General features: G+C 43.1%; 1 protein-coding gene across 1 annotated transcript in view; it reads right to left on the minus strand.

The window, feature by feature from the left end:
• Window positions 1-726: 726 nt before the first annotated feature.
• The window catches only part of LOC113036401 (mitochondrial intermediate peptidase), a 29,927-nt gene continuing 5,255 nt past the window's right edge, over window positions 727-25,398 (minus strand). Inside the window, exons 12-20 of the mRNA XM_026192731.1 lie at window positions 23,963-24,116; window positions 23,731-23,808; window positions 22,816-23,023; window positions 22,041-22,150; window positions 21,788-21,862; window positions 21,115-21,231; window positions 17,301-17,422; window positions 14,804-14,877; window positions 727-1,028 (exon numbers count right to left, since the gene is read on the minus strand). Of these exons, the coding sequence (XP_026048516.1) occupies window positions 928-1,028; window positions 14,804-14,877; window positions 17,301-17,422; window positions 21,115-21,231; window positions 21,788-21,862; window positions 22,041-22,150; window positions 22,816-23,023; window positions 23,731-23,808; window positions 23,963-24,116 (1,039 nt within the window). The 3' untranslated portion in view covers window positions 727-927. The remainder of the gene's footprint in view (window positions 1,029-14,803; window positions 14,878-17,300; window positions 17,423-21,114; window positions 21,232-21,787; window positions 21,863-22,040; window positions 22,151-22,815; window positions 23,024-23,730; window positions 23,809-23,962; window positions 24,117-25,398) is intronic.

Raw genomic sequence — 25,398 nt, forward strand, 5'->3', positions numbered from 1 at the left:
TTTAATTGGAAATAGATCTGAAAGCAAAGCAATGTTGGAGAGACATCACACCCACATAACTGTCAAATCACAGTTTTGCAGCCTCTGTGAGGTTCGAGCCACCCAGCTCACTCAGGCTCCGCCTGTCTGATGGCGTGTTTACACTTTCAACAGCGACGTGAATCTGCATCTCGGAGCTGGCACAAGGCAAGCAAAGGCAGCTGCAGTCAGAGCCCAGCTGACGACTACAGTGTGAAACTGTTGGAACAGATGCAAACAGCCTCTGTGGAGCATTTTTGTAAATATGCACAACTTCTTAAACTTCCAGAGACTGTGTGGCTTTGTGATTTATACTGTTGCAACAGCTTTTATGAAGAATATGATAAGAACTGACCAAATCTTTCCTATTGTGCTGTAAAAAACTCACAAGCTGAAGCTCTTCTTTTTCACCCCTCCCCAAACTCCTGACAGACAAAACAGATGGAGCGGTATTAATTTAAAGCCTAAACAATGTCCTCATGACAGGAAGAACGGATTAAGTATTCTTCCTCATGCTGATTTGATCAGGAAAAAACCAAACCAAAACAATGTTCTGCTGTTACACAAGCTCAGAACAATCTTTTGGGGTATAAGCTGTGAAAATGATTGCATTTTGTTATTCATTCTTTCAAAAGTTTAAAGTGTTAAAACTTTTTAAACTTTAAATGGTTAAAAAAAAAAAAAAAAAAAAAAAAAGTTTTACAACAGTTTCAGGGTTCTTTAACTTTTTAACTGTGTGCAGCAAGAGAACATGTCAAATATATTAAATATACATTATGTTCATTTGCAGAAAGCATGAAGATCTTTAGAAACCGTGACTATGAAATATGACGGCATGTCTTTGATTTCTCCAGCGTTCTCTCAATCTTTGCCTCATAAAGTTCGTTTCCTTGCAGCCAAAACTGGCCTTCAGCCCTCAGAGTCCATGATGAAGGTCTCAAAGTTTGGGTTGAGCTCAGACACGAGCGCGTCCACAAAGTCCCCGATGGTGGGCCGTCTCTGCAGCATTCCTGTCTCACACACACACACACACACACACACACACACACACACACACACACACACACACACACACACAGAGGCATTAGGGGGTGTTTGCAGGCTGCAAGGAGTGGCACCAGAATTAGTTTGCTGTTTTCAATCACTCCATCTCACTTCATTCATGCTTTCCTTAGTGCTGAAATATTTTTAATCTGATGTCAGAGGAGTGATCATAAAAAAGGAAAAGAAAAACCTTTTGTTTTTTGAGATCCTTTGAAGCAAGTGCTACATTTTTTCTTCCCAAATTAAGCTAAAATCATTTTAGGTTAATGGATTTCAGCTGCAGCACTTTTTTTAATTCCAGCTTCTCTTCCTCAACACTACAATGGATTTTTCCCAGTGCAATGTTGCTCACCATCATCTGCATTTTGAAGTGAAGATTTAAGGACATCACCACATTTTACCACAAAAGCGCCTCAACACATCCTAAACTACTGCAGATGTAGTGCAGCACTTTTTACTCCTCACACAGTACTTACACTGAGAAAATGGGCTCAAACACTCACACCTTAACAGGCCTCAGCTGGTAATAACGTCCATCACAGTATATGCACTAAAGTAACCAAAATGTGCAGATTTCCTGTATATTTACAATGTTTTATATTCTCTGTCTCACTCACATAGATTACACAAGAATGTGTCCAGTGTCGTGGAGCTGAGAGTGAGCTCTGGGAATGTCTGTGTGTTTTCAGAGCTTGTCTGCCAGCTCATGCATTGAGGACTCCCTAGCTCGCTTTACAATTCAGCAGCACGCCCGCTTTGAAGTCAGTTCATTTCCCCTTGTGCAGCTGCCAATGTAAATAAGCACTCTCCCCCTCCCCGTCTTTCCTGCATAGGTCACCTCCATTGAGTGCACGAACACACACACATAGGAACGTCTGCAGACACGCATGAATGGCGTCGCAAAGAGTTTCACACAGCGATCCTGAATGTAGACAGATATCAAGATGTGGACACACACACACACACACACACACACACACACACACACACACACACACACACGGGAGTCTGTGCTGTTTCCACCATGATTCTGACTCAGCAGGATTGCCATCTCTCCTTACCCACCAGTCGCACCCTGCCCCTTGGCTACAACGCGAGATACCATCACACAGGGGTCCCTAACACACTGTAACCGCAGGGCCCCGGGATCCCTGTGAACACGGCAGCCACATCACAGAGACGACTCCAACCATAAACTGATAGTCATGTTTATAGAGCCGAAGGGTGTTTTCTCCTTTGACCGCTGCTGACGTCTGTGGCGTCTTTGAGGCAGAGACCAAAATGCATTATTAGATGCTCACAAAGAGTATGCTGAATTTATACCTCAGATCAAAGTGAGCGTTGTAATTTAAGCCCCAACTTTCTTTCATGGAGACTTTAGTTTTCCAATTAATGATGAGAAATATGAGTCGAAGCCCACAGTCCTGTTAGCAGCTCTCTGTGGTCCGTCATAGCTGCGTAAATGCTTTTGAAAATCTCAAGTTTGACCCAGAAGAGTTTTCCTGCCTTAACCTAATCAAATCCCCCCTTTACTTCTCAAATATGCAGCACAAAAATCAACAGAGAAACAGACACAGAGGTACGCACATGTCCTGACATGGCACTTGTTTACTTTGGTTGATTTTTTACAGCATGTGTGCAAACAGAGCTAAGGGCTACTGAGCTGAACTCTCCATCCATCCATCCATCCATCCATACATACATACATACTGCAGCATCACCGTCACTTTATCATAGATTTCATTTCCTTGCTGTGTTTAAAGGGGCCTGACCAGCTACAAGTTTCTGTGGTGTTAAACAAGCAAAGTTTACTCTACAAGACTGATGAGAGATGCACAGGTGCTGGTGGTGTGTGTGTGTGTGTGTGTCTGTTGGGGGGGCTAAAGGTGGAAAAGGAAGTGCAATCTGTGAAGGAACTTAGTCAGGTAAACAACAGTTCCCATGCTAGCTGCTCAGCAGCAGCAGCTCGTGGTGTTGGCACACAGTTCTTACGGTACATGACAACAAGCAAAACAATACACAGTGAGGACTGAGATTTTCTCAGCCACGACCCCTGGGAGAGTTGGAGAGGAATGCACAGATAACCTCAGAGTCATAACAACACTGTGGAGGAGTATCTGATCTCAGAAGCTGCCCTTATACATACACACAGGGAGGAGGGGCCGAGCCACACAAGACCCCCCCCCCCCCAGGGAGGAATCACCACACTGTAAAAGAGATGAAGCTCACAGACAAGTATCAAAATGTCAACTGAATACGTTTTTTTTACTCAGCTCATGGTTTTCACTGAATGGAAGCACTGGGTAATTAAAAAGGTACAGTCGGTAATTTTGGAGGTTATGTAATAGAAAAACTGAATGTTGTACTCTGTGTGCAATTATGTCTTCCAACAAACAGATGGGTTCTCATAAACATAAAACTAATCCATTAAAAATACATTACAGCAGGTGCTGGTTGATGGAAGACAGCAGCAGCTGGCTGAAAGCTAACGCTATAGAAGATAATGATGGGCTCAAATGTCCTAAAAAAAAAAATCACACTTTCAATCTGATTAATAGTTTGATTACATTCTCAAATCGTATGGGAGTTTATTCACCAAGTGTCCAAGTCCAACAATGTTTTAATGTAAGAGACGGTTTCACTAACGCTAGTGTTGCCCCCCCCCAAAAAAAACATTGGCTGTATTTAAACTGCTGTAAATAACTTGTTGGCTTAGAATCTGTGAAAAAACGTATCAAACCCATCTCTCACGAATGAGATCAAGTAATTTTGAACCACAGAAACCATTCCTGCCACAAGGCAGAAGCTGCTGTTTTTTGGCCAAGTTTTATATATCCCTTATTCATCCAGCTAAAAAGTCTCATCGACACTAAAAAGGATGAGACTCTTGACCATACCACATTTTTCAGAGTGATCTGGTTGAGAGAGCAGCAGAAATTGCAACAAATATAAAACAATAGGTTTGTAAAAAGTAAACGAACATAAATTGACACCCGGCATATTGAGACTGCAGTCATATTTACAGCTGAGGTAAACAGCAGACTGACAGCCTGCACTCACTGCAGATGAACGAGGATTGCACTTGAATTAATAGGGATAAGAAAACTGAGTATGACTGAACATTTACAGTTTCTCAGAGCCTCTGGTGATGGCGGCAGCATGCTCTTTTGTTCAACAGACAGCTCAAAAGCCAGTAATATTCATTTTAGTGCGATATATAAAAAAGAAAAGCTGAAACCACCAAGGTTTGCCTGAACTATTACTGACATTATTACTATTAATGTCGTGTTTCTTAATATTATTTTTGACATTAAAAAAAAAAAAATACTCAATCGCTGCAACTCTAGTTGATTTTTTGTGATTTGTTCGAAACCACTTTAACAAATCTAGACAGCTGAGATCTACAGATCCATTCAAACAGGGCATCCAGGTACCCATGGCTCACGACGACAGCAGCGCAGAGGAACAGAGCGAGTGGCTCTGCGTCACAAACGGTGGGGAGAACTGTACACTTACTCTTGGCTTAGCACCGAGGAAAAACCAGAGCCAAACTAAACATAGGCTGTGCTTTGTGCCCATTGTTGGTACGGCCCGAGGACAGAGCCTTTGCAGTGTGAGTCATCTCGTATTTAAGAGTTTCCATTTCCATTCATAATGGCACTGACACAGCTATTGAAGAGCGGGGCTTCTAATCATTACAGTCATCTCAGGGCTTGCATCGTTAGCCAACTTGGCCAACGGAGTTTTGGGATGTTAAAAGACAAACTGGAGCCTCAATCGACCAACTGGCCACTGACTACCTGCTCAAGGGTACATCAAAAGTCCCCCTCCTCCACCCCACCCAATTTATCCAACTGATGTACAAACATTCGAAGACCCTCTTCTTTAGCGCAACTTCCACTGCCTCCTGTTTTCTTTAAACAGGACAGTGGTTCTCAGGGAGATGGAAAACACTGCGAATTGCTGGCGTACAATAGCCCCTGGTTTTTCCGCTTATGTCACCAGCTATCAGCACAAAATGCCAAAAAAAACAAAACAAAAAAAACAAACCCAAAAAACCTTTCAAGGGCAAAATCTTTTCAGCTCCCTGAAACGACATCCTCAGATATAAAGACGTCCTGACGTGGGTCCAGCCTCATGGTAAAATCTTTAAATTACACTGGGATTTTACATTTCACATCAGTAAATAGATAGCCTGCAAAGAAAAGCTTGTTTATTTACTCAAAGGGTGGTGGGCGATGGGTATCAGTCCAACGAAGGCCACTGTGGCTGGCTAGCAGCTCTGAGTCTGGGTAATGACAGCTCAGGGGACATGAATTTAGTACAAGTGCTCTAAAATTGCAGTCCAGCCTGCAGCTACTGCTGGATGAATTTATCAAAGATCTGAGATGCTGACTAAAAACAAATAAATAAATGAATAACAGAAGTTTGGATGGCATGGATAAAGTCTGTCTGATGACCTCCATGATTTGAGAAAGCAAAATAAATAAAGAAATTAAAAAAAAAAAAGGGTGTCTCATCTTATTTATTTATTCTTGCAAAATAACACATTTAATTTGTCCCCTTCAAACAGGCCATGAATGGCATTCGTGTTTCCCTCACAGAACACAAAACTGAAACTTTTTCATAAAAACATATTGACCTTAACTCCTTGTTATAGCTTGTATTTTTGGTACTTCACAATTTAATAGGCTTCTTTTGAAGGCCAGTTACACCCAGTTGCAACTCCGAGGCAGCACTGTGCTACGTAGGAAATGTGCACAAACTGGAGCGTGCGATAACTAGCCCCGTCTCCTCTGCCGCCTCGTATTCCCCCGGAAGTGTTTGACACCATTTTCACAAATCTTAAGGTACTTGCTGCTTCATTAGCCGATTCTCATAACTATTCCAAACTTGTCACGGTGTGAAAAGTAGCTACGTCTGTCAGACCTGCAGGCAGGCCCGGGGGCTCACCGCCTCTGTAATTACAGCTTTGAAGTTCAGGAAGCTTTTTCTACAAACCGCACTTAAGACAGGCCCAGAAAGCAAGCAAGACAAGGGTGATGACAAACACTGCACTGGGAGGCTCTTTGTTGAGTAAGCACACACACACACACACACACACACACACACACACACACACACACATTAAAAAGGAACATCAACACAACACAACCTCTTCATAATTTTTCCAAAGCAACACTTACGTAAAAAATTGCATCAAACAGATTTATTCGGCTTAATGCATCGAGTCATTCTAAAAAATTTTTTAAGTGTGTTTATGCAGACAGACGGGTCTGCTCACCACTTTAGTCCAAACTGAAATACCTCAGCCGCCATTGTTTGGATGGCCATGACACGCTGCCATTTCTGGTCCTCTGAGCATGAATCCTGTGACCTGCTGCAGGTCACTTCTACTGTGTAGTATTTAAATAAATGTTTGATGGATAATACAGATGCTCATGGCTCCCATGCAATTTACTTTGCAGCTTTTGGATGGATTACTATAAAATTTATTGAACATATTTATGTCCCCGCTCAGGGTGAATCGTAATAACTTCGGTAACTCGTATATCTGTGGGTCAGGGCCCCCCAAGGAGGGTCGCGCAGAGAAAATAAAAAGCCAAAAAGCAGACAGATGTGATGAAAAGCAAAGTAAGTTACTCTCAGCACAGGCTCTTCCTGCACTTTATGGTTTGTCATGAAATGTGCTCCAAACAAAATCTATTGTCCACCCTTGCTGCTCAAAAACAGAATTTAATTTTCTTGAACTCGCACTTCAGTTAGCCATCACATCCCATCTGACACAGACTTAAAGTAAGAATTCAGGACAATTTTGGAAAGCCCCCACGAGTTAAACATTTACCTGATCAAACATTGAGTCTGACTCAAGTACGGGCTGTAAATTATGCCTTTTGCAGCTTAACATCTGGACTATGAGGTTTATCCAATCCTCTCCTCGACTTCAGACAGAACTATGCATCACTGTCTCACAAGTGCTGTGGGATTGTACAAAGCACCCCGCCTCGGGGTTTATTACTGATTGTACAAGCAGTCATAAGAACTATTCAGTCACGCTTCCCCAGACAAAGAACGAACGAGGTCCCGAGTCCCTGCTACAGAGCCCGAGTAGATCCATTTTCTGTGCTCAGTGTTTGAGACTATGGGAACAGCCTGGGCCATGAAAGCCCTCTCTGTAGGAGGACCCAAGGTTCAGTTTAGCCAGTCGATCGGCTTTCACTCTCTCTCTCTCACTGCAGTGATGCTGCCGCAATGAATTTAATACCTGGGTTTACATTTCAACACCATCTTTTCCTGGGAAACATCCAGGAGCAGGCAGGGAGGCATCCAGATAAAGACTGGCCTCTGATTGGCCTTTCCAGGTCTGCTCCGGTTCCCCGTGTGCCCTTATGCCCCTTCTACCACCTCACCTAAGGGGGATAAGCAGGGAAATGATACACACCTCCATTTACAAGGCTCTTTGTTTGAAAGGATTATGTGTAATGGGTTGGATCTGGATTCTGTCTCCTTCCTCTAGTGTTCTGGTTTCTGCTGGCCTAATCCCCGCTAAGGACATAAAAAGAGCCATTCTAATTCACTTCAAATCAATTTTCCATTCCTCAATAAGATTTCAGGATGTCTGCTATGAACCCATCAACCCTTCAGCAAAGACTGTGGAAACTTAAATATTTCAGCACATGTGCCGATGTTTTGTAGTTTTTCATCAAAATGGTGAGGTGGCTCAATGAGGGTTCTTTAAACTGCAGAGAGTTTCTGCTTTAGCTGAAGCATTTCTCCAGACAAGGAAAAAAATGTATTATTATAAAATTATTATAAATGCAGGTGCACACAATGGACAGGCTGCCAAAAAATGTGAGAGTGGATCTACCATCTAGCCCTCCCAAGGCTCTTTCATTTGATCTGCATCTTCTGTCAGACAATGCAATCGCTGGGTTAATCATTATTCCCAGAGCAGACGTTTTTGAGAGCCTTCCTTCCCCTGTGACTTGCAGCCAGAGCGATAAAAACCACCATTAAAACTCTGCCTCACGCAGGGCTTTGGACTATAACTAGAGTAGCATTCGCTACAAAGAAAACCATAAAAGCAAATATCGTAAGTTAAGCAGCAGTTAATTGGACAACAGATCTTACAGCGAGGATCTGATCCAATGGTGGTTTTCATTTCAGAGTGTGGGTGCAGCCCTGTTTGGAGCTGTCACAGGAACAATCCAGTGGAGGAGGGAGGGGGTGACCCTGAGGGAGAGATTTACAGTACGCTCCTAAACGTTACCCGATATCACTATCTTTCTGTGTCTCTCTCTTCTCACCTTCTCCACTTTTGTCCTGTCCAGACAGGCCACAGCAACTGCTGGAGGAGGGGTGTAGAAGGAAAGAAAGAAGCATGCGTTTGATTTGCAGTTCAAGTCCACCCTCTTCCAACACCCTGTTTGTGCTTTAATGTGAAAGGCTTCTTCCTTGATGAAGCATTGATGAAGCTCAACTACCCAAACTCCTTGAAAGCACATTACACAGATTTTTTTTCTGATATGGGGGAAATTTCATACACTCAAAAATGTGACTTCTGTGTGATTACTTCAAGTAATAAAAGGAAACTGCTCCTGGACATCATCACATAGGCCCAGTTCCACTCCTAAGCAAGGATCGTTTCTACTACAAATGCAGTTTGATGAGTTTGCAGCCCAGCTTGTCACTAATTTTTATACCTCAAATATCTCAAATATCAGCATATTTAAAATAAAAACGAGCGCTAACATGCTAATCATTAGCCATCTCGAATTGGGATTAGCATGCTAACAACGGCTAATCAGCACTAAAAAGACAGTAAATTGTAGGATGGTGAAACTGTAAACCCTTTCATGCATTTTTATTCCTTACTAATTGTTAATTAATAAATTAATAAAGCATATACTTAGCTTGCCTTGTGTCCGGCTATACTCTTAAAGACACTTATGTTCCAAGTATGGAACGCCAGGACTGCCATAATGAATTAATTAAATACACCATTAAATAATTAATTAAATGTGGCAATAATTAATTAAAATTGGAATTAATTAATTAAATAAATAGTTATGATATATGTAATTAATTAATTATTGACACATTTAATTAATTATTTATGTATTTCACGTTTTAATTAATTATTGACACATTTAATTAATTAATTATTGACATATTTAATTAATTATTTATGTATTTCACATTTTAATTAATTATTGACACATTTAATTAATTATTGACACATTTAATTAATTATTTAATGATATATTTATTTATTTCATTTTGGCAGTCTTGGCGCCTGGCTCTCATCATGAAATAATTTTATCTGTCAGCCTCACCCATCAAACTCAGGGGGCGGGGTTAACGCTGATCGAGTCAAAACCATTGCTTTGGCCTGGTGGCCATTGTTTCTAGCACACAACAACCGGCATGTGGAAGCTAACAGAACTGAGCTTTGAAAAACCCTGTTTGTGTGTTACCAAATACCGTTTTAATATTTTTTTAGCCGAGAATGTAGTGGTTTAATCTTCATGTGTCTGGTCGGTTTGTCAAGATACAGCCTCTTTGCAAAAGTGTTTCGATGATTTCGGAGATGTCATCCCAGTCTCACGGCAAAGCGTGGGATAGACCCGCTCGCCTCGCAAGCAATCCCACCGACAAAGCGCAGGCCCCGGTACACAGCTGTAGTAACCCCCGCTGACTTCTTTTACTGAGGTTATATTTATCGGTGTTTTATTTCCTGATGTTCTTATGTGTCCTACGTGTTTCAGTCGCCAATTCTGAATTATAACTAACATTAAAAACATGTTTAAGGAGGAGAGAGAGCAAATAAATCTGTTTAACATCTGATCTTTGGGTTTTTGTTCAGTAATCAGCGTGACCTGTGTATAAACACATAAAAGAGATAACGTTGGTGTTTCCGTCATGTAGTAACTGCTGGCTTTAACTGTACAAAGGTTGTTCGACACTATGAAACACATACAGACTTCATGATGTTCGGCTAATATTTTTATTGTGAATATTAATCATGCTGACCTCGCTCTGTACACCACGCAGCGAGGTCAGCATATCCACGATATCCTCAGCTCCATGAGTTAACACAAAGTTTCCCAGCTGACTATCTAACTGCCAACTATTCCAGAGACGTGAAAATATACAGCATAAAGAAAAGTGTAAGAGACTCAGCAGCAGATTAGAATAACAGTTTGTGGCGTGAATAAGACACGGCGGGACCACGGAGCAACGTTCAGAGTCATCTTTATTTACATCTCACCACACCACAACACCCCCAAACCCCTCAGTCCCCGTGTTTTTAACTAGGCGGGCGTGATTAAGGATGCCGTGCAGGTGCGTCCGCCCTCCCTGCACCCACGCCCCACCACATACCCCCATCGCCCGATTGAGGCCGGGGAGCCATCCGGCCGAACCTACTCCCCCACCGCCAGTGGGAGAGGGAATCAGCCCGGACAGCTGGCACCCCCAGGCCCCGGCCAAGCGACGGGGAGGTGCGAGTTCAGGCGGCCGCCCGCGAATCCAGCGGCGCAGGCAAAGCTGGTTCGGAAGTCGGACACGTGACAGGTGCACCCGGCGCGGCCGGCACAAGCGTGAGCCCCAGCTCACAGGTGGCTGGGCAGAGGTGTGGCGTGTACAGGCCTCTGGTGGTGGTGAGGCCGGTCTGGCGAGCACGGCGATCTCAAGCGTGGCGCCCGCCTCGCTCGCCAGTTCCACTCGAGGAAGCTCCCCTGGCACTGGGACCTCCAGCTCCTTGCGCGGCCCCTCTGTCACCGCTGTCGCTCCCTGCTGGAGCAGCCCATAGCGCGACGCCTCCGTCACTACTGCTCCCTCCGCCGCCACTCCCGGCTCGAGCAGCCCCTCGTGCAGCTCCTCTTTCTCCAACCGGCGCAGACCCTCGCGCACCTCGTCTGCCGCCTCCGGTTGGAGCGGCTCATCCACCACTCCCGGCAGGAGCAGCCCTTCACCTGGCTGTTCCCCCTCCTCCGGCAGGCGCAGATCCCCGCGCGCCTCGTCTGCCACCTCCGGCTGCTGAGGTGCCTCACGCGGCTCCTCCACCGCTTCACTGTCCTCGGGACACACCTGTGGGGGTGGCGCCCAGGCCCAGAGCAGCGCCGCCAGCTCCCCAATCCTTTCCAGGTGCCGCTCGGACTGGTCCTGCAGCTCTTCCTGCTGGCGACGCACCTCCGCCGCCTGCTCCCGCTGGGCGGCCGCCATTTCGGCCACCCTCTGGGCCAGCTCCTCCATTCCCTGGCTCCGATATGGACCCGCCGTGCTGCCTCCTGGGTTTCGGCACCAATGTGGCGTGAATAAGACACGGCGGGACCACGGAGCAACGTTCAGAGTCATCTTTATTTACATCTCACCACACCACAACACCCCCAAACCCCTCAGTCCCCGTGTTTTTAACTAGGCGGGCGTGATTAAGGATGCCGTGCAGGTGCGTCCGCCCTCCCTGCACGGCACCGCAGACCACGCCCCACCACACAGTTATACATTTAATAAATCACCAAATGAATCCAAGAAACGAGCAAACCTGTTCCGACAATTTGAATTTGTATTCCCTCAGCTGCAGACTCGCTGCTGTTTAAATGTTTGAAAAGGAAGATTAGATATAAAAAACGTCAAACATAGACTCAGTCTGCCTTCACATTTGATATGAGGCCAGCACGTATAGTGGCCTCAGCAGGCTATTACTGAAATACACGTGCTATATCATAAACTATGATATAAACAGGGAGGTCCTATTAACATGTTTAGTTTTAAAGGACACCTTCCTGCCTTTAGTCTCATTCATGAGCAGTATTCGTTTTCTTCTAACATCCAGAAGTCTGCACAATGTGTTTCATAGTTTGTAACAAGCCTTTGACAGGTAAACATAACATGACCGAAAAAGCAAAAAAAAAAAAAAAAAAAAAGAGAGAGAGAGAGTGTTGACATAAGAAGAGAAAATGCTCTCAATTATGGAGACAGGCAAATGGTTCATTTATGTTTGATGTGTGTTTATTCCTCCCTAAATATCGTCGGTGAAGTTTGCCATGCACGTCAGATTTTCCTGCGCATTTTTATACCTCTGCCAACAGAGAGAGAAAAAAAATCACATTCTAACAGACAGCTGGACAGTTGAATAACTATTAAAAAACAGATGATATTTAGATGATAGTTCAGTCTAACACATGTGCCAGTGAACCATTAAACGTCTGTGAAACTATGCAGTTATGAAACGTAACTTTAACCTCAGCCAAACCGATTTGCTCAGTTGTAAATAAAACAGCGAAGTAAACGTGACCCGACAGACAGAACCTGAGTGAATGAAGTCCAGCGTTTAACCACTGAGAGCTAAAACTCAGCTGAGGTTTGAAAGCTGTGTGCTGGTGATTGGACATCAGCCGCTGATAAAGCTGGCTCGCCTATAAAGTGCTCTGTAAGGAAACAAGCTCCAGCAGCTCTGCGCTCGGGGAAAATACTATATTTACTTATCTTGTGCAGTTAAACTGTGACTATCACCAGGTAACTAGGCTGTTTCTTGAATTAGCAGCAGGTGTTAAACAGCTGACAGATGAGGAGGAGGATGCATGCAGGTAAACTGAGGGTCTGTTGAGCTGATCGCTGGTTTCGTGAGAAAAATGTCAGCTCGTTCTTTATGTTACAGAAGCACAGAGACACAAGACCAGGCGGAAAGAGACGATCGTTCGGTGAAAATGAGAATCTGCGAATGCAACATGTGGAACACGGAGAGTGAAATATGTAAACAAACCGGTTAATGTACCCCCTCGGTGCACTCTGCATGCTAACTGTTAGCAGAGCTAGTGAAATCTCTGAAAACATCTGAGCACTTTTGCAAACATGTTCTATGTTGACAACCTGACCAGACATGTGAAGATTACGGCGCGACATTCGCAGCTAAAACACTGTTAAAAGTGTAGCTGGTGACAGAAAAACGGCCTGTGATTTGATCTGCATTCTGGGATACCTGGCTGCCCCAAGTCTACACAAGCAATCGATTATCTAGGATCGACCTGTTTTGACTTACTTTGCACGGCAACCAATCAAATGTTAGAGAAGCTGCATGGGCAGCGTTAACCCCGCCCCCTGAGTTTGATGGGTGAGGCTGACAGATAAAATTATTTCATGACGAGAGCCAGGCGTCAGGACTGCCAAAATGAAATAAATAAATATATCATTAAATAATTAATTAAATGTGTCAATAATTAATTAAATGTGTCAATAATTAATTAAAATGTGAAATACATAAATAATTAATTAAATGTGTCAATAATTAATTAATTAAATGTGTCAATAATTAATTAAAATGTGAAATACATAAATAATTAATTAAATGTGTCAATAATTAATTAATTACATGTGTCATAACTATTTATTTAATTAATTAATTCCAATTTTAATTTATTATTGCCACATTTAATTAATTATTTAATGGTGTATTTAATTAATTCATTATGGCAGTCCTGGCGTTCCATACCAAGGAGTAACCTCCTGAGATTAAAAATGAAGTCAATGCAACAATGGCGAAAACTGCAGTTCCTCTAGGTGCCTCGTGGCACCTAGAGACAGATAGCTGGAGACCCAACGGTTGAGTAGCCATTCCTGTTAATGCTGCATTGGTCACATAATACGCTGCTGCAATTTCATCACACAACCACATCCATACGGATACATCAGCACTAAAAAAACGTAAGCAAAGACACTGCCAGTTTAGTTGGTGCACTCGCAACGTAACAGGAGTCCCATGTACCACTGTGAGAGGCCGCTGACATTTGACCTTATATGGGGATTGGATAAAAGTAACCAGATCATCAAAATGATTACGTTTACTGTGACACATTCGTCATAAATTGATCCATTTGGTGCCAATAATCAAACAAAAGGAATGTGAATGTTATGGTGTTACAACAAGAAAATTGAGTCACAGAAATCCTGAAGATTTACTGAGAATGACGAATCTATTGAATAGTTACTGGAATATTTGAGTTTGTTTGATCTGAAACACAAAAGTGGTCCGGTCTGTGTTTTCAGCCCTGCAGAGTCAGCAGCGTTAAGCACTCAAACCTATAATCAAACATTTCGGTCTTTCCCTCCTTCATGATCGCCTGTGTACACAAAAAGCACTAGGAGCCATATCGTTATCTTTTTAATTATCTTCTTTAGTTAACCTTTAAAAGCAGATCAAATAAGGGCTGGACTAGCAAGGGGCACTGTGTAACTGCCGCAGAGTGAGCTCGCCGAGAGCAGGACAGGCTTTGGGCTAACAAAGCTCCTGTAAACAAAGATAAGAGACCTTGGGAGGTGTGTTAAACTAGTAAACATGTACCACGGTGGAATCTAAAGCGCAGAGTGGGACAAACCATAACAGTGGTAACTGTGACCACCTGAAACAACAGCAGCTGGATCAGCAGCTTCCATCTTTCTTTTAAGTGAGGACGCCTTTTCTGCTTCATATGAGAAAAGAAAAACAACAAATCCAAGCAGGAGTCACACTCTCGGCTGTCCAGCAAGTCAAAACAAATTTTGTGGCACAACCTGCAGTAATTAGACACACCCTTTTTTAAAAAAAAATTAAAAAAAAAATCATGGGGCAAGACGCCAATGGACTGACAACTCCATAATCTGGGAGGAAACCTCAAACTGTTGGCGCAGAATGGCGCTTTACAGATGTTTGTGGGCAAACATGATATTCTATTAGTATTTGTGACAAAAAGATTGAACCTACCCTCCACCATCAGCATGGGCTCCTTAGCTCCTCCGTGGGCCAACATCTCCCGTCGGTACCGCTCACCCATTTCCCTAAGAAAGAAACCAAGATGGAAGACAGGCAGAGAAGAGAAAGAGATACGGTTACAGACACCTGTATTCACCTGTCAACCCCTCCATCACTGCTGCTGCCACTGGGAGCCCAGGGCCAAGTCTGCTAAGTTGTCTGTAAACAACAGACAGGTGATAAAAACAACAGAGCTCTGACAACTGCAGGTGTTACCGAGACGAGGTAAAGGAGGCCAGGGGGACAGACAGACAGACAGAAAGGGAAACAAAAAGAAGTGAAACTGCTGCAGGGCTCAATGCGATGCTGATACGATTAACGGTTGATTTTCCACAACAGAACCTTATTGCTTTGCTTGTCCGGGGCAAATGCTTTAGATAGAGGAGGATCTGGTAATGTGGATGCTGCTGTGTGTCTGTGAATCACAGCAGATGCCACATTCACATTAAAGCCAGGGCTTTGATACAGATGATATGAACTATGTTTCTGCAACTCTTCACCACCTGTACTTCAGTTTCAGGGTAATGTAGTCATTGTTAGGAGGACTCCTCATTCCAGCCAATTTAGTATTTATTGCCCTTATAAATAATGAACCATGTGTCCAGTTAAATATCTGCCTCCCTACAAAAATAATTCCTCTATTCGGTTCTCTCAAATAAAAACATCTTTAACTCAGCGAAAGCTCTGATGGTTTTATAAGACATATATACACACACACACACACACACACACACACACACACACACACACACACACACACACACACACACACACACACACACACACACGTACAGTGGGGCAAAAAAGTATTTAGTCAGCCACCGATTGTGCAAGTTCCCCCACCTAAAATGATGACAGAGGTCAGTAATTTGCACCAGAGGTACACTTCAACTGTGAGATACAGAATGTGAAAAAAAAATCCATGAATCCACATGGTAGGATTTGTAAAGAATTTATTCGTAAATCAGGGTGGAAAATAAGTATTTGGTCAATAACAAAAATACAACTCAATACTTTGTAACATAACCTTTGTTGGCAATAACAGAGGTCAAACGTTTACTATAGGTCTTTACCAGGTTTGCACACACAGTAGCTGGTATTTTGGCCCATTCCTCCATGCAGATCTTCTCGAGAGCAGTGATGTTTTGGGGCTGTCGCCGAGCAACACGGACTTTCAACTCCCGCCACAGATTTTCTATGGGGTTGAGGTCTGGAGACTGGCTAGGCCACTCCAGGACTTTCAAATGCTTCTTACGGAGCCACTCCTTTGTTGCCCGGGCGGTGTGTTTTGGATCATTGTCATGTTGGAAGACCCAGCCTCGTTTCATCTTCAAAGTTCTCACTGATGGAAGGAGGTTTTGGCTCAAAATCTCACGATACATGGCCCCATTCATTCTGTCCTTAACACGGATCAGTCGTCCTGTCCCCTTGGCAGAAAAACAGCCCCATAGCATGATGTTTCCACCCCCATGCTTCACAGTAGGTATGGTGTTCTTTGGATGCAACTCAGTATTCTTCTTCCTCCAAACACGACGAGTTGAGTTTATACCAAAAAGTTCTACTTTGGTTTCATCTGACCACATGACATTCTCCCAATCCTCTGCTGTATCATCCATGTGCTCTCTGGCAAACTTCAGACGGGCCTGGACATGCACTGGCTTCAGCAGCGGAACACGTCTGGCACTGCGGGATTTGATTCCCTGCCGTTGTAGTGTGTTACTGATGGTGACCTTTGTTACTTTGGTCCCAGCTCTCTGCAGGTCATTCACCAGGTCCCCCCGTGTGGTTCTGGGATCTTTGCTCACCGTTCTCATGATCATTTTGACCCCACGGGATGAGATCTTGCGTGGAGCCCCAGATCGAGGGAGATTATCAGTGGTCTTGTATGTCTTCCATTTTCTGATGATTGCTCCCACAGTTGATTTGTTCACACCAAGCTGCTTGCCTATTGTAGATTCACTCTTCCCAGTCTGGTGCAGGTCTACAATACTTTTCCTGGTGTCCTTCGAAAGCTCTTTGGTCTTGGCCATGGCGGAGTTTGGAGTCTGACTGTTTGAGGCTGTGGACAGGTGTCTTTTATACAGATGATGAGTTCAAACAGGTGCCATTCATACAGGTAACAAGTGGGGGACAGAAAAGCTTCTTACAGAAGACGTTACAGGTCTGTGAGAGCCAGAGATTTTCCTTGTTTGAGGTGACCAAATACTTATTTTCCACCCTGATTTACGAATAAATTCTTTACAAATCCTACCATGTGGATTCATGGATTTTTTTTTCACATTCTGTCTCTCACAGTTGAAGTGTACCTCTGGTGCAAATTATTGACCTCTGTCATCATTTTAGGTGGGGGAACTTGCACAATCGGTGGCTGACTAAATACTTTTTTGCCCCACTGTATGTATGTATGTATGTATATAAAATTTAACAGTATGTTAAGCTTCGGTCTCACCTGTTTAAAGGATCCTCTATGAAGCATTGTTTCCACACCATCGAGGCCACTGCACGTGACATGAGGTAGGAGTAGTACTTGGCCCCGTACCCAATCAGGTGGCTGAATCTCAGCTGCCATGCCTTAAGAAGAAAATGAACATTGAACAAAAAAAAATAAACAACTGTATCACTTTAAAGACAGCGAAGCCAATCCTGCCAATCCTGACAAAGCTAACGCTAGGCTAAACCCACACGGCTGCAACTTTCCTAACAGCATCTGTCGCGTGTCACCGTATCCAAGGTGACACGCGACTGTTGCGCCGGACAGATTACTTTAAAAATGCAACTTTAAAATCTGCTAATGAGTAAAAACAGCAGATTTTTTTGTAGCTATTCACACTCCATCAATTTTAAAAATGAAAAAAATCATTCGTAATCAAAAACTAAATCATGAAGACTGGGCACCTTACACCAAAACAAATAAAAATGGGTAAAATAAAAAGGATAGAGTGAGGTTACCCTACGGCCTGGCAGCGTGCACATCTCACAAGTGCTCTTTAAATGACCATAACTCCTCCGTCGCCATTAGTGCCAAAATAAGAGACAAAATGTCAACTGTTTTGGTAAGAAGAGAAGACGAGCTTTACGCAGATATTCGGTATGTCATGGTAGAACAAAGCATCTACAAAGTACTGCTGTCTATCGCCAACAGAAAAATCATCTGTTTGTCTCGTTTAGGGAGACATTTTAAAGGGTTCCTGTATAAACACTGAGGTGATAAAAGGCCAAACACCAAACAGTTTGATGTCTTTAAAACAGTCATATTTGAAATAACCAAGGTGTAATCGAGCAATCTTGGACAACCTAGCTATAATCTAACTTTACATCTTTTCGTGTCTGCACTCAGTTCAACTCCTATTTCTAATCTCATTACTTCACCCTTTAATATCCAGCCCTTCATGTTGACACAACCTGCTCTGAAACATCCAGACAGTCAGACACATAAACACCTGCCAAAGTACTTCAGAGGCGTTTGTGGTAACGCCTGCTTCAGTCAGTGACTCAGGACCAGATTTTGCAATGACTACACCCTGACTACAGACCGACGAGGTGAAAACAACACGTCAGTAGATATTAACAGAAAGCAGACTCATAAATACGCCAAACATTCTCAATCTTTTGAGCTGCCTACGTCGTCTTCACTGATGATATTAAACTGGTGAAATGAATACAAGTTTCCTTGAACAAACATCTTTGACAAACATTAAATCACATCCTGTCAGGTCCTTTTATAAAACGGACAAAACATGGAAATTCCTAACAGCTAGAAAGCCCCGTTCGCTCCTTTTCTCCCATGTTGTTGCCTGAAGGGGAGCTTCTCCATATCTATAAAGACGAGCTCCTTTATGATCTCTGAAAACGGCGACACTGGGAAATTCAGCTGGCAAACATTCAAACATTCAGCCTGCTAGAAAAGGCAGCAGCTGCTGTTGTTAACAAAACATAACAGACTGCAGACGCCTCCTTGCACATCCACATGGGGGGGAAGCAGACTTCATACACGTTAAAGATTTGAACTCAAATTAAAGTGAAATAATCATGAAACTGAGGGATGTGCTTGCAGACTGGTGCCCAAGAAGCTTCCAAAGGATCGTCTGACATCAAGGTACATGTTCTCCAGCAAAAAGCCAAATAACGCATTAGTGTGGATAAAAAAAATCTTAAATTCTTTATGCTGGGAAACATCTATTAAACTCACGTTTGTGAGAAGATATTTAAAAACCTACTGATGCTATACATCACCCTTAACATAAAAAGGTTCATCTTTTTTTCAGAAATTTGAATAATAAAGGGATATGAATGTAAAAAAATAAGACAAAGAGCACTGTAGGTTGTAAGCTCTAAAACAACTGCTTTTTGAGAGGAGCTGTGTCTGCTAAACTAAGCGCGGTCGCTCAACAGCATGAAAAACACTCCCGTGTTGACTTGACAAGACTCCTCAGGGCTGTAGTGACTTTAATAAGAGTCGATAGCACTCCTGAGAGGAGTCACGGCTCAGGAAAGTGTGGGTTAGAGAAGCAGGAACACAAATACAGGAGCTCGGATCAGCTCTTTCAAGTGCTATGAAATAGAAAATGTAGGCCGCGCTAACAAATGCGATAACGCATCCAGAAAATTACAAAAAGCCTGCTTTAATTTGTTTTAATTCGGAGGCTCTTTGATTCCTCTGTGCTTCCTGACTGCTGATGTTCTGCTACTGAAAAACTGTTTGGTAATATGTCGCAGTCTCTGACAGGATGCTTTAAGTACTCATCACAAAGTGCCTTGATTATCAGGCTTCCAAGCTTCTCTTTGTTTTCAATCCCTTCGTCTCACATCAAATGATTATCGTCAGCTTTTCTGAGAGAGTGCGAGCGGGTCACATGTCAGCAAGATATCCTTTTCATCCTCACATACAAAAGGAAACTGAGTAAGCCCTTGCTTTTTACTCTGCTCCTCTTCAGTGTCAGTTAAAAGACATTTTTAGGTCTTTCCAAACTCGACTTGTGAGAAGAACGTGAGCCGTCGCATACACATCGACTCATCCTCTGGGGAAATAAAAGGGACAGCATTGCAAGTGTTAAAGGCACGGATTAGCAGTTAGAGAAATGTCAACAAAAGCGAGCAGGACACCTCGCTTTCTGCCTCTTATTCCCAAATATTATCTTCAGCTCAAGAGTGAGCATGTGGTCTGTGTTACTCGCAGCTGATCCTCTCACTCTGTACACAGCGGGAACTGATAGCCCTCCTCTATAAACTATACACATGTCAGCATCGCCCTAATGTTTATAATCTGTGGCTCTCCGTAACCCATTAGCCACTCCAAACTTCTCTTTACTGCGGAAACTTTTTCCTGAGCTGCGTTTCCATGAAGGCAGTCAGACAGGGATGGATTCAGAGGGTAAACCACACAAAAAAGAACATTTTAAGGATCTAAACAAATCTGTTTTCACTTGCTCCGATCCAATCGTGATCTAATACTCGACGTTTAAGTACTGCAATCACCCTCAGTTCAAATGAGGAAAGCGATCTCGCTTGTGGTTGTGGCTGTGCACACGGAGGCAAAGTGCCTGGTAGAGCTTCCCGTATGGCTTGAAAGCTTGAAGAGAAATGACTGCGACAGTGGGAAACTATATAACATAAACCGCAATCTCCGGAGAGGGAGCTACAAAGCGAGGCACGTACAGAGGAGTGGGAGGACTCCTGTGAGGAGAAACGCTGGCTGGGACACGGTCGTCCGGGCAGAATATACAGCAGTCCTGTAATCTTTATTCCTGATGGCAACCCCACATAATTACAGCCCTGAGTAAATGCTGTATGAAGGCCATTTCTGGCTAAATTATGACTGTTTTTGATTCCCTTCTGTCTCCTGGCCTCATCCTCCTCAGCCCACAGCTGCTAAAGTGGGGGAATAAAGCACTTTTTTCATTAAAGAGGAGGGAGGAAGAGGCTCAAATATTTCCCCCTGGGAGGGTTCATTTAAAGTATCCCTCTGCTTTGTTATTTTAGCAGCCCTTCAAAAAACAGCTTTAATCCTTTAAACACTGCTGTGCCTGGGTGAGAGATAAAAAACCAGTGAGAGAAAGAGGAAGGACAGCGAATAAGAAAGGAGAAGTGAGTAGAAAGTTAAAGACTAAAAGGTTTCTGTGATCTCATTAAATGGGTATCAAAAGAAGAGCACAGAACCCTAAATTATCAACAACTTCCAAGCTTGTATTTTATCCTGTAGTCATGACGTCAGAGACCATAAGTCACGGGGGGAGAAAGGGAAAAAAAAGGTGGTCAGGCTGTACCGTGTTGGGCGCATAAGGCAAGCCGTAGAATTTCTGCTGCATGTCCTTCAGGATTTCTGTGGTAGAGCGGTTCTGTGGTTCGCTGTGGTAGATCTGATCCAAGACTGCATAGAAAATCTACACAGCAAGAAAAAAAAAAGCAAAAACAATCACCAACGTGAAAACTCTTAAACTGCAGAAATAGAGTTAAATGGTGACTAATGTCACACCATTGGACATGAATGCCCATTAAACTTTTAACATGTTTTGTGGTTGTCTTGTTTGAATCAGTTTTAGCTTTGTAAAGAAAAACAGATAAGCAAGGAGCACAAAAACAAGAGCTTTCCTAATAAAAAAAAAAAAAAAAAAAAGGGATAAAGGCTAAAACAGAATGGGAACCAATCAAAAAGATAAAAACAAAACCAAACCTTTCATAGCCACCAGATGCTGTTTATGAGCAGAGAAGGACTGTTCTTTATCACATCAGCTCCTCAGGGTTTTTTTTAATGTTTTTTTATGACTTTTGCACCACGGGTGTTAGTATGAGATTTTCAGTTGTTGTTTTTTTTCTTAGGGGTGGGCGTAACACTAAAGTAGTGCCACACAAGCATCATAAATTAGCTGACACGTGTTATGGATGGTTCCTGCTGTTGCGTGCTCTGTGACAACGTACATGCAAAGACATTAATCTTACCTGCAACTGGGTGTCTGCAGCTCCACACACCTTTTTGGACTCACACAAGCGAGCCACCATACTCTCGGGTAGCGGCTAAAGAGACGATAAAACTGATTAAAGCTACAAATGAACAGAATTTTCATCTGAAGCCTTCATCCTGCAAATTTTAATGGCAATGCCATGACCGTAATATTTCATCAGAACATATTTCTGTACTTTATCGATTCAAATCTGTCCTCAGTTTAAATCGTTTTGAGTGTTTAAGGTTTACCTTTCCAGTTTCATAGTGCCGTGCAAACTGGCTGATGACTCGGTAGTCGGTGGCAAAGTATTCCATGAGGATGGAGGGGACTTCAGCAAAATCAGTTGCACATCTGGTTCCTAGAGAAGGGATAAGAGACTTTAAAACAAAGCAGGATATAGGTGACTTTATTCTTGGCTGCTTAAGTGCTTTGGCTTTTATGCTTAGAGTGTTAAAAACGAAAAAGTGAGCCAGAATGAGAAACCAAAGTCTTTACAGCCCCAACCAAAAGTCAGAATCAATACAAGTCCTTGTGATCTTGTGACACTCAGCAATATCAATAAGTAAGCAAAAGCACATAGGGCAGGAATAGATGTATAGAACAGAGGTGAAAAAGAGCAACTGTCATGAGATTTACACAACACAAACTTAACCAACATGTCTAAACATTGTGCCCAGTGAAGAAACAACCTCCAGTGCAGTTAATAGATACTGTTGTCAGGCTCAAATAAAGGCTTTGGGATGTTAAATTACTACTGAAGGTATCTGCAAACCAAACCATATCAAATGACAGCGTTAGCAGCCAGCTATCATCTGCCCTCTCCTCGGGGCTTACTTTCCTTGTTCAATTCACCACAGTGTAATGTATAACCCCTTCCTACAGCTCTGTATCAATCTATGTAATTCTACCTTGTGACATTTGGAAATGCAAAGCCATAATGTTCCAATATTATTACTTCTCTAAATCCTCAAGCAAACCAGGGTCCACTGAAGAGCCCTACTCATTGTAAGGGTCACTCCGCACCTGTCACGTGCTGGTAGCGAGTGCGTCCCAGCATTGAGTGCATAGCGTGGCCCATCTCGTGGAAAAGGTTCTCCATCATGCCGGGAGTGAGCAAGGTGGGGGCGCCCTTGGTAGGGTGAGGCAGACTCAGCATCAGCACCACGACTGGCAACTGGTACTGACCAGTTTCCTGGCACTGGCGCCCACCGCGGATGGTGAAGTGACAGTCCTGGGAGGAAAATGAGGAGTGAGGCTAAAGTGCTACTATAGAAAATAATACTGATATATACTAATGACGTTACCAAAACATAATTAAATACAAACTCAGAAAATGTTGGGACACTTTTAAAAATGTGAAAAAACAAACAGAATGTAGAGATTTGCAAATCTCATGAACAAATTTTACTCACAATAGAAATAAAATTTTTACACAGAGAAAATGTTTAATTTTAAGAGCATCCAGTATTGAATTTCAGCCTTCTGCACAAAGAATTCTCTGAATGTTTTGATATTATGTCGATTAAGAGACATTGATGTTGAACATTATTCTGAAGTTCTCCCATAATTTGTAGACAGTTTTTTGCAGATTGGTGAACCTCTGCTCATCTTTACTTCTGTGAAACTCTGACCTGTTGTCAATTAACCTAACTGGTTGCAAAATGTTCCTCCAGCTGTTTCCCTTTAGTAGCATTTAGTTTTCCATCCTTTCGCTGCCCCAGTCCCAACTTTACTTGAAATGTTGCTTTTTTTCATGAATTAGTCTAAGTTTAAACATCTATGTTAAAATATGGTTTCGATGTTCGAGTGTGAATAAAATGTGGCTTTTCTGTTTTTAATCCACATTTTACAAAACTCGTTTGGGAATGGTTAACCACATTTCAAAGAAGGAAGAGATACTTTAAAATCTCGAGTACGTCGATGAGTGTGTGCTCATACCTGATGAGGTTTATCTTGCCGGTGGAAAAAGTCACAGTAGATGTATCCCAGTAATCCCTCCGTCTCATGGACCACAGCCTGGAGAAATGCACGCACAGTGATGTAATCACCCAATAACTGCACACAGACACAGCATCTGAAACTTTGATCTTTAAAAATGGTCCGTGGATTAGCGCTTGGCACAGACTATTCCACACAAGCAAACCTTTTTTCCTCACTAATAATGAGTTACCAGTTTGCGGACATCCTCGCTCCAGACCTCTCCAGCTCTGGGTTGTTCAGACATGAGGGAGACGCCGTACAGCTGAGAGAAGAGATTGTTCAAACCCTCCATACAGGAACCAAGAGACAAGTAGGGACTGTACAGACTGGGCTCTATGTTGTACCTGCCGTGACAAATCAGAACATATCAATGAAAGAAGGAGATGTGACCTTCAGCACCGTGATCCAACAAAGTACATAAAAACAACAAATAGGAATCATGTGCATCTTCTAAAACAGGAAGATCAGCAGATCTAGAGTGGTCAAATAGCCCAAAAGGCCCTTTTTTTATTACTGAACCAGAAGTTGAAGCCCAGATGAAAAAAGAATGGTAACGCTTGCCCGCTTTGAACCAGGACATATTTCTGTATACGTTTAGCTGCAGGTTGCTCACTCGACTAGCTAAGAAAAAAAGAAAACGGATCCTGACTATCACTCATATGTGAGCTCAGCTGGCAGGGCAAAGCCACCACAGTGCCAGGGCTCAGGTTTGGCCACCCATGCTTAAAATGGCTCCTTTCATTCATGCTGCTTATAAGGCATCAAAGATAAAGACCACCGAGCCAAAACGGTTGTTTAGCTAGAACACCACATCCATATATTATCAGTGATGAATAACAGGCCACTGCTGAACACAGCTACTAGCTGTGTTTACCACACACAAGCTCTAGTCCCTGTTTCAGCAGGGTCTGAACACACACCGGTTCGAGCTGGTACTGCTGGAAAAGCACCGATAAAAAGAAAATGAGTGACTGAGAGAAACAAAAAAGCCTGTGATTGTGACGAAAGAGCCTCAGTGGGAGGAATTAACATAATGTGAGCATGTAAGAGTGTACTTGTATGACCGTCTTTGTGAGGACCAACTTAAATTTGGGATCTTGGCTGTTCCTTTCCTCGCCGTCATACACCGAAAAGGGCTTTTCTTTTTTTAAATGCCACATCAATTTTTAGGCAGCATGGTGGCTCCCTGTCATTGCGTGGTTTCTCTCCGGGTACTCCAGCTTCCTCCCTCAGTCCAAAGACATGCGCTTAGTGCCGTTAGGTTAACCTGTCATTCTAAGTTGTCCATAGGTGTGAACGTGAGTGCGAATGGTTGTCTGTCTCTCTGTGTTAGCCTTGGGTCAGGCGGGCAACCTATCCATGGTGTGCCCTGCCTCTCGCCCTATGGTAACTGGGATAGCCTCTAACCCCACCCCATGACCCTGACAAGGATAAACGGAAGAGGATTGATGGACCAGTCCCAGAGGACTGGCAGCATGAGGAAGGAGAGCACAGACCCCACTCCTCCTCAGAAAATCTGTAAAGACACATCAAGTCCAAGTTTCAAGAAAACTTAGTAGCTGCTTAAGTTCAAAGAACACCTGACAGATCACTAATGTCTGCAATAAAGAGTTACCTAATGCCTCC

This window comes from Astatotilapia calliptera, chromosome 14, assembly GCF_900246225.1.
Source record: "Astatotilapia calliptera chromosome 14, fAstCal1.2, whole genome shotgun sequence".
Lineage (NCBI taxonomy): Eukaryota > Metazoa > Chordata > Actinopteri > Cichliformes > Cichlidae > Astatotilapia > Astatotilapia calliptera.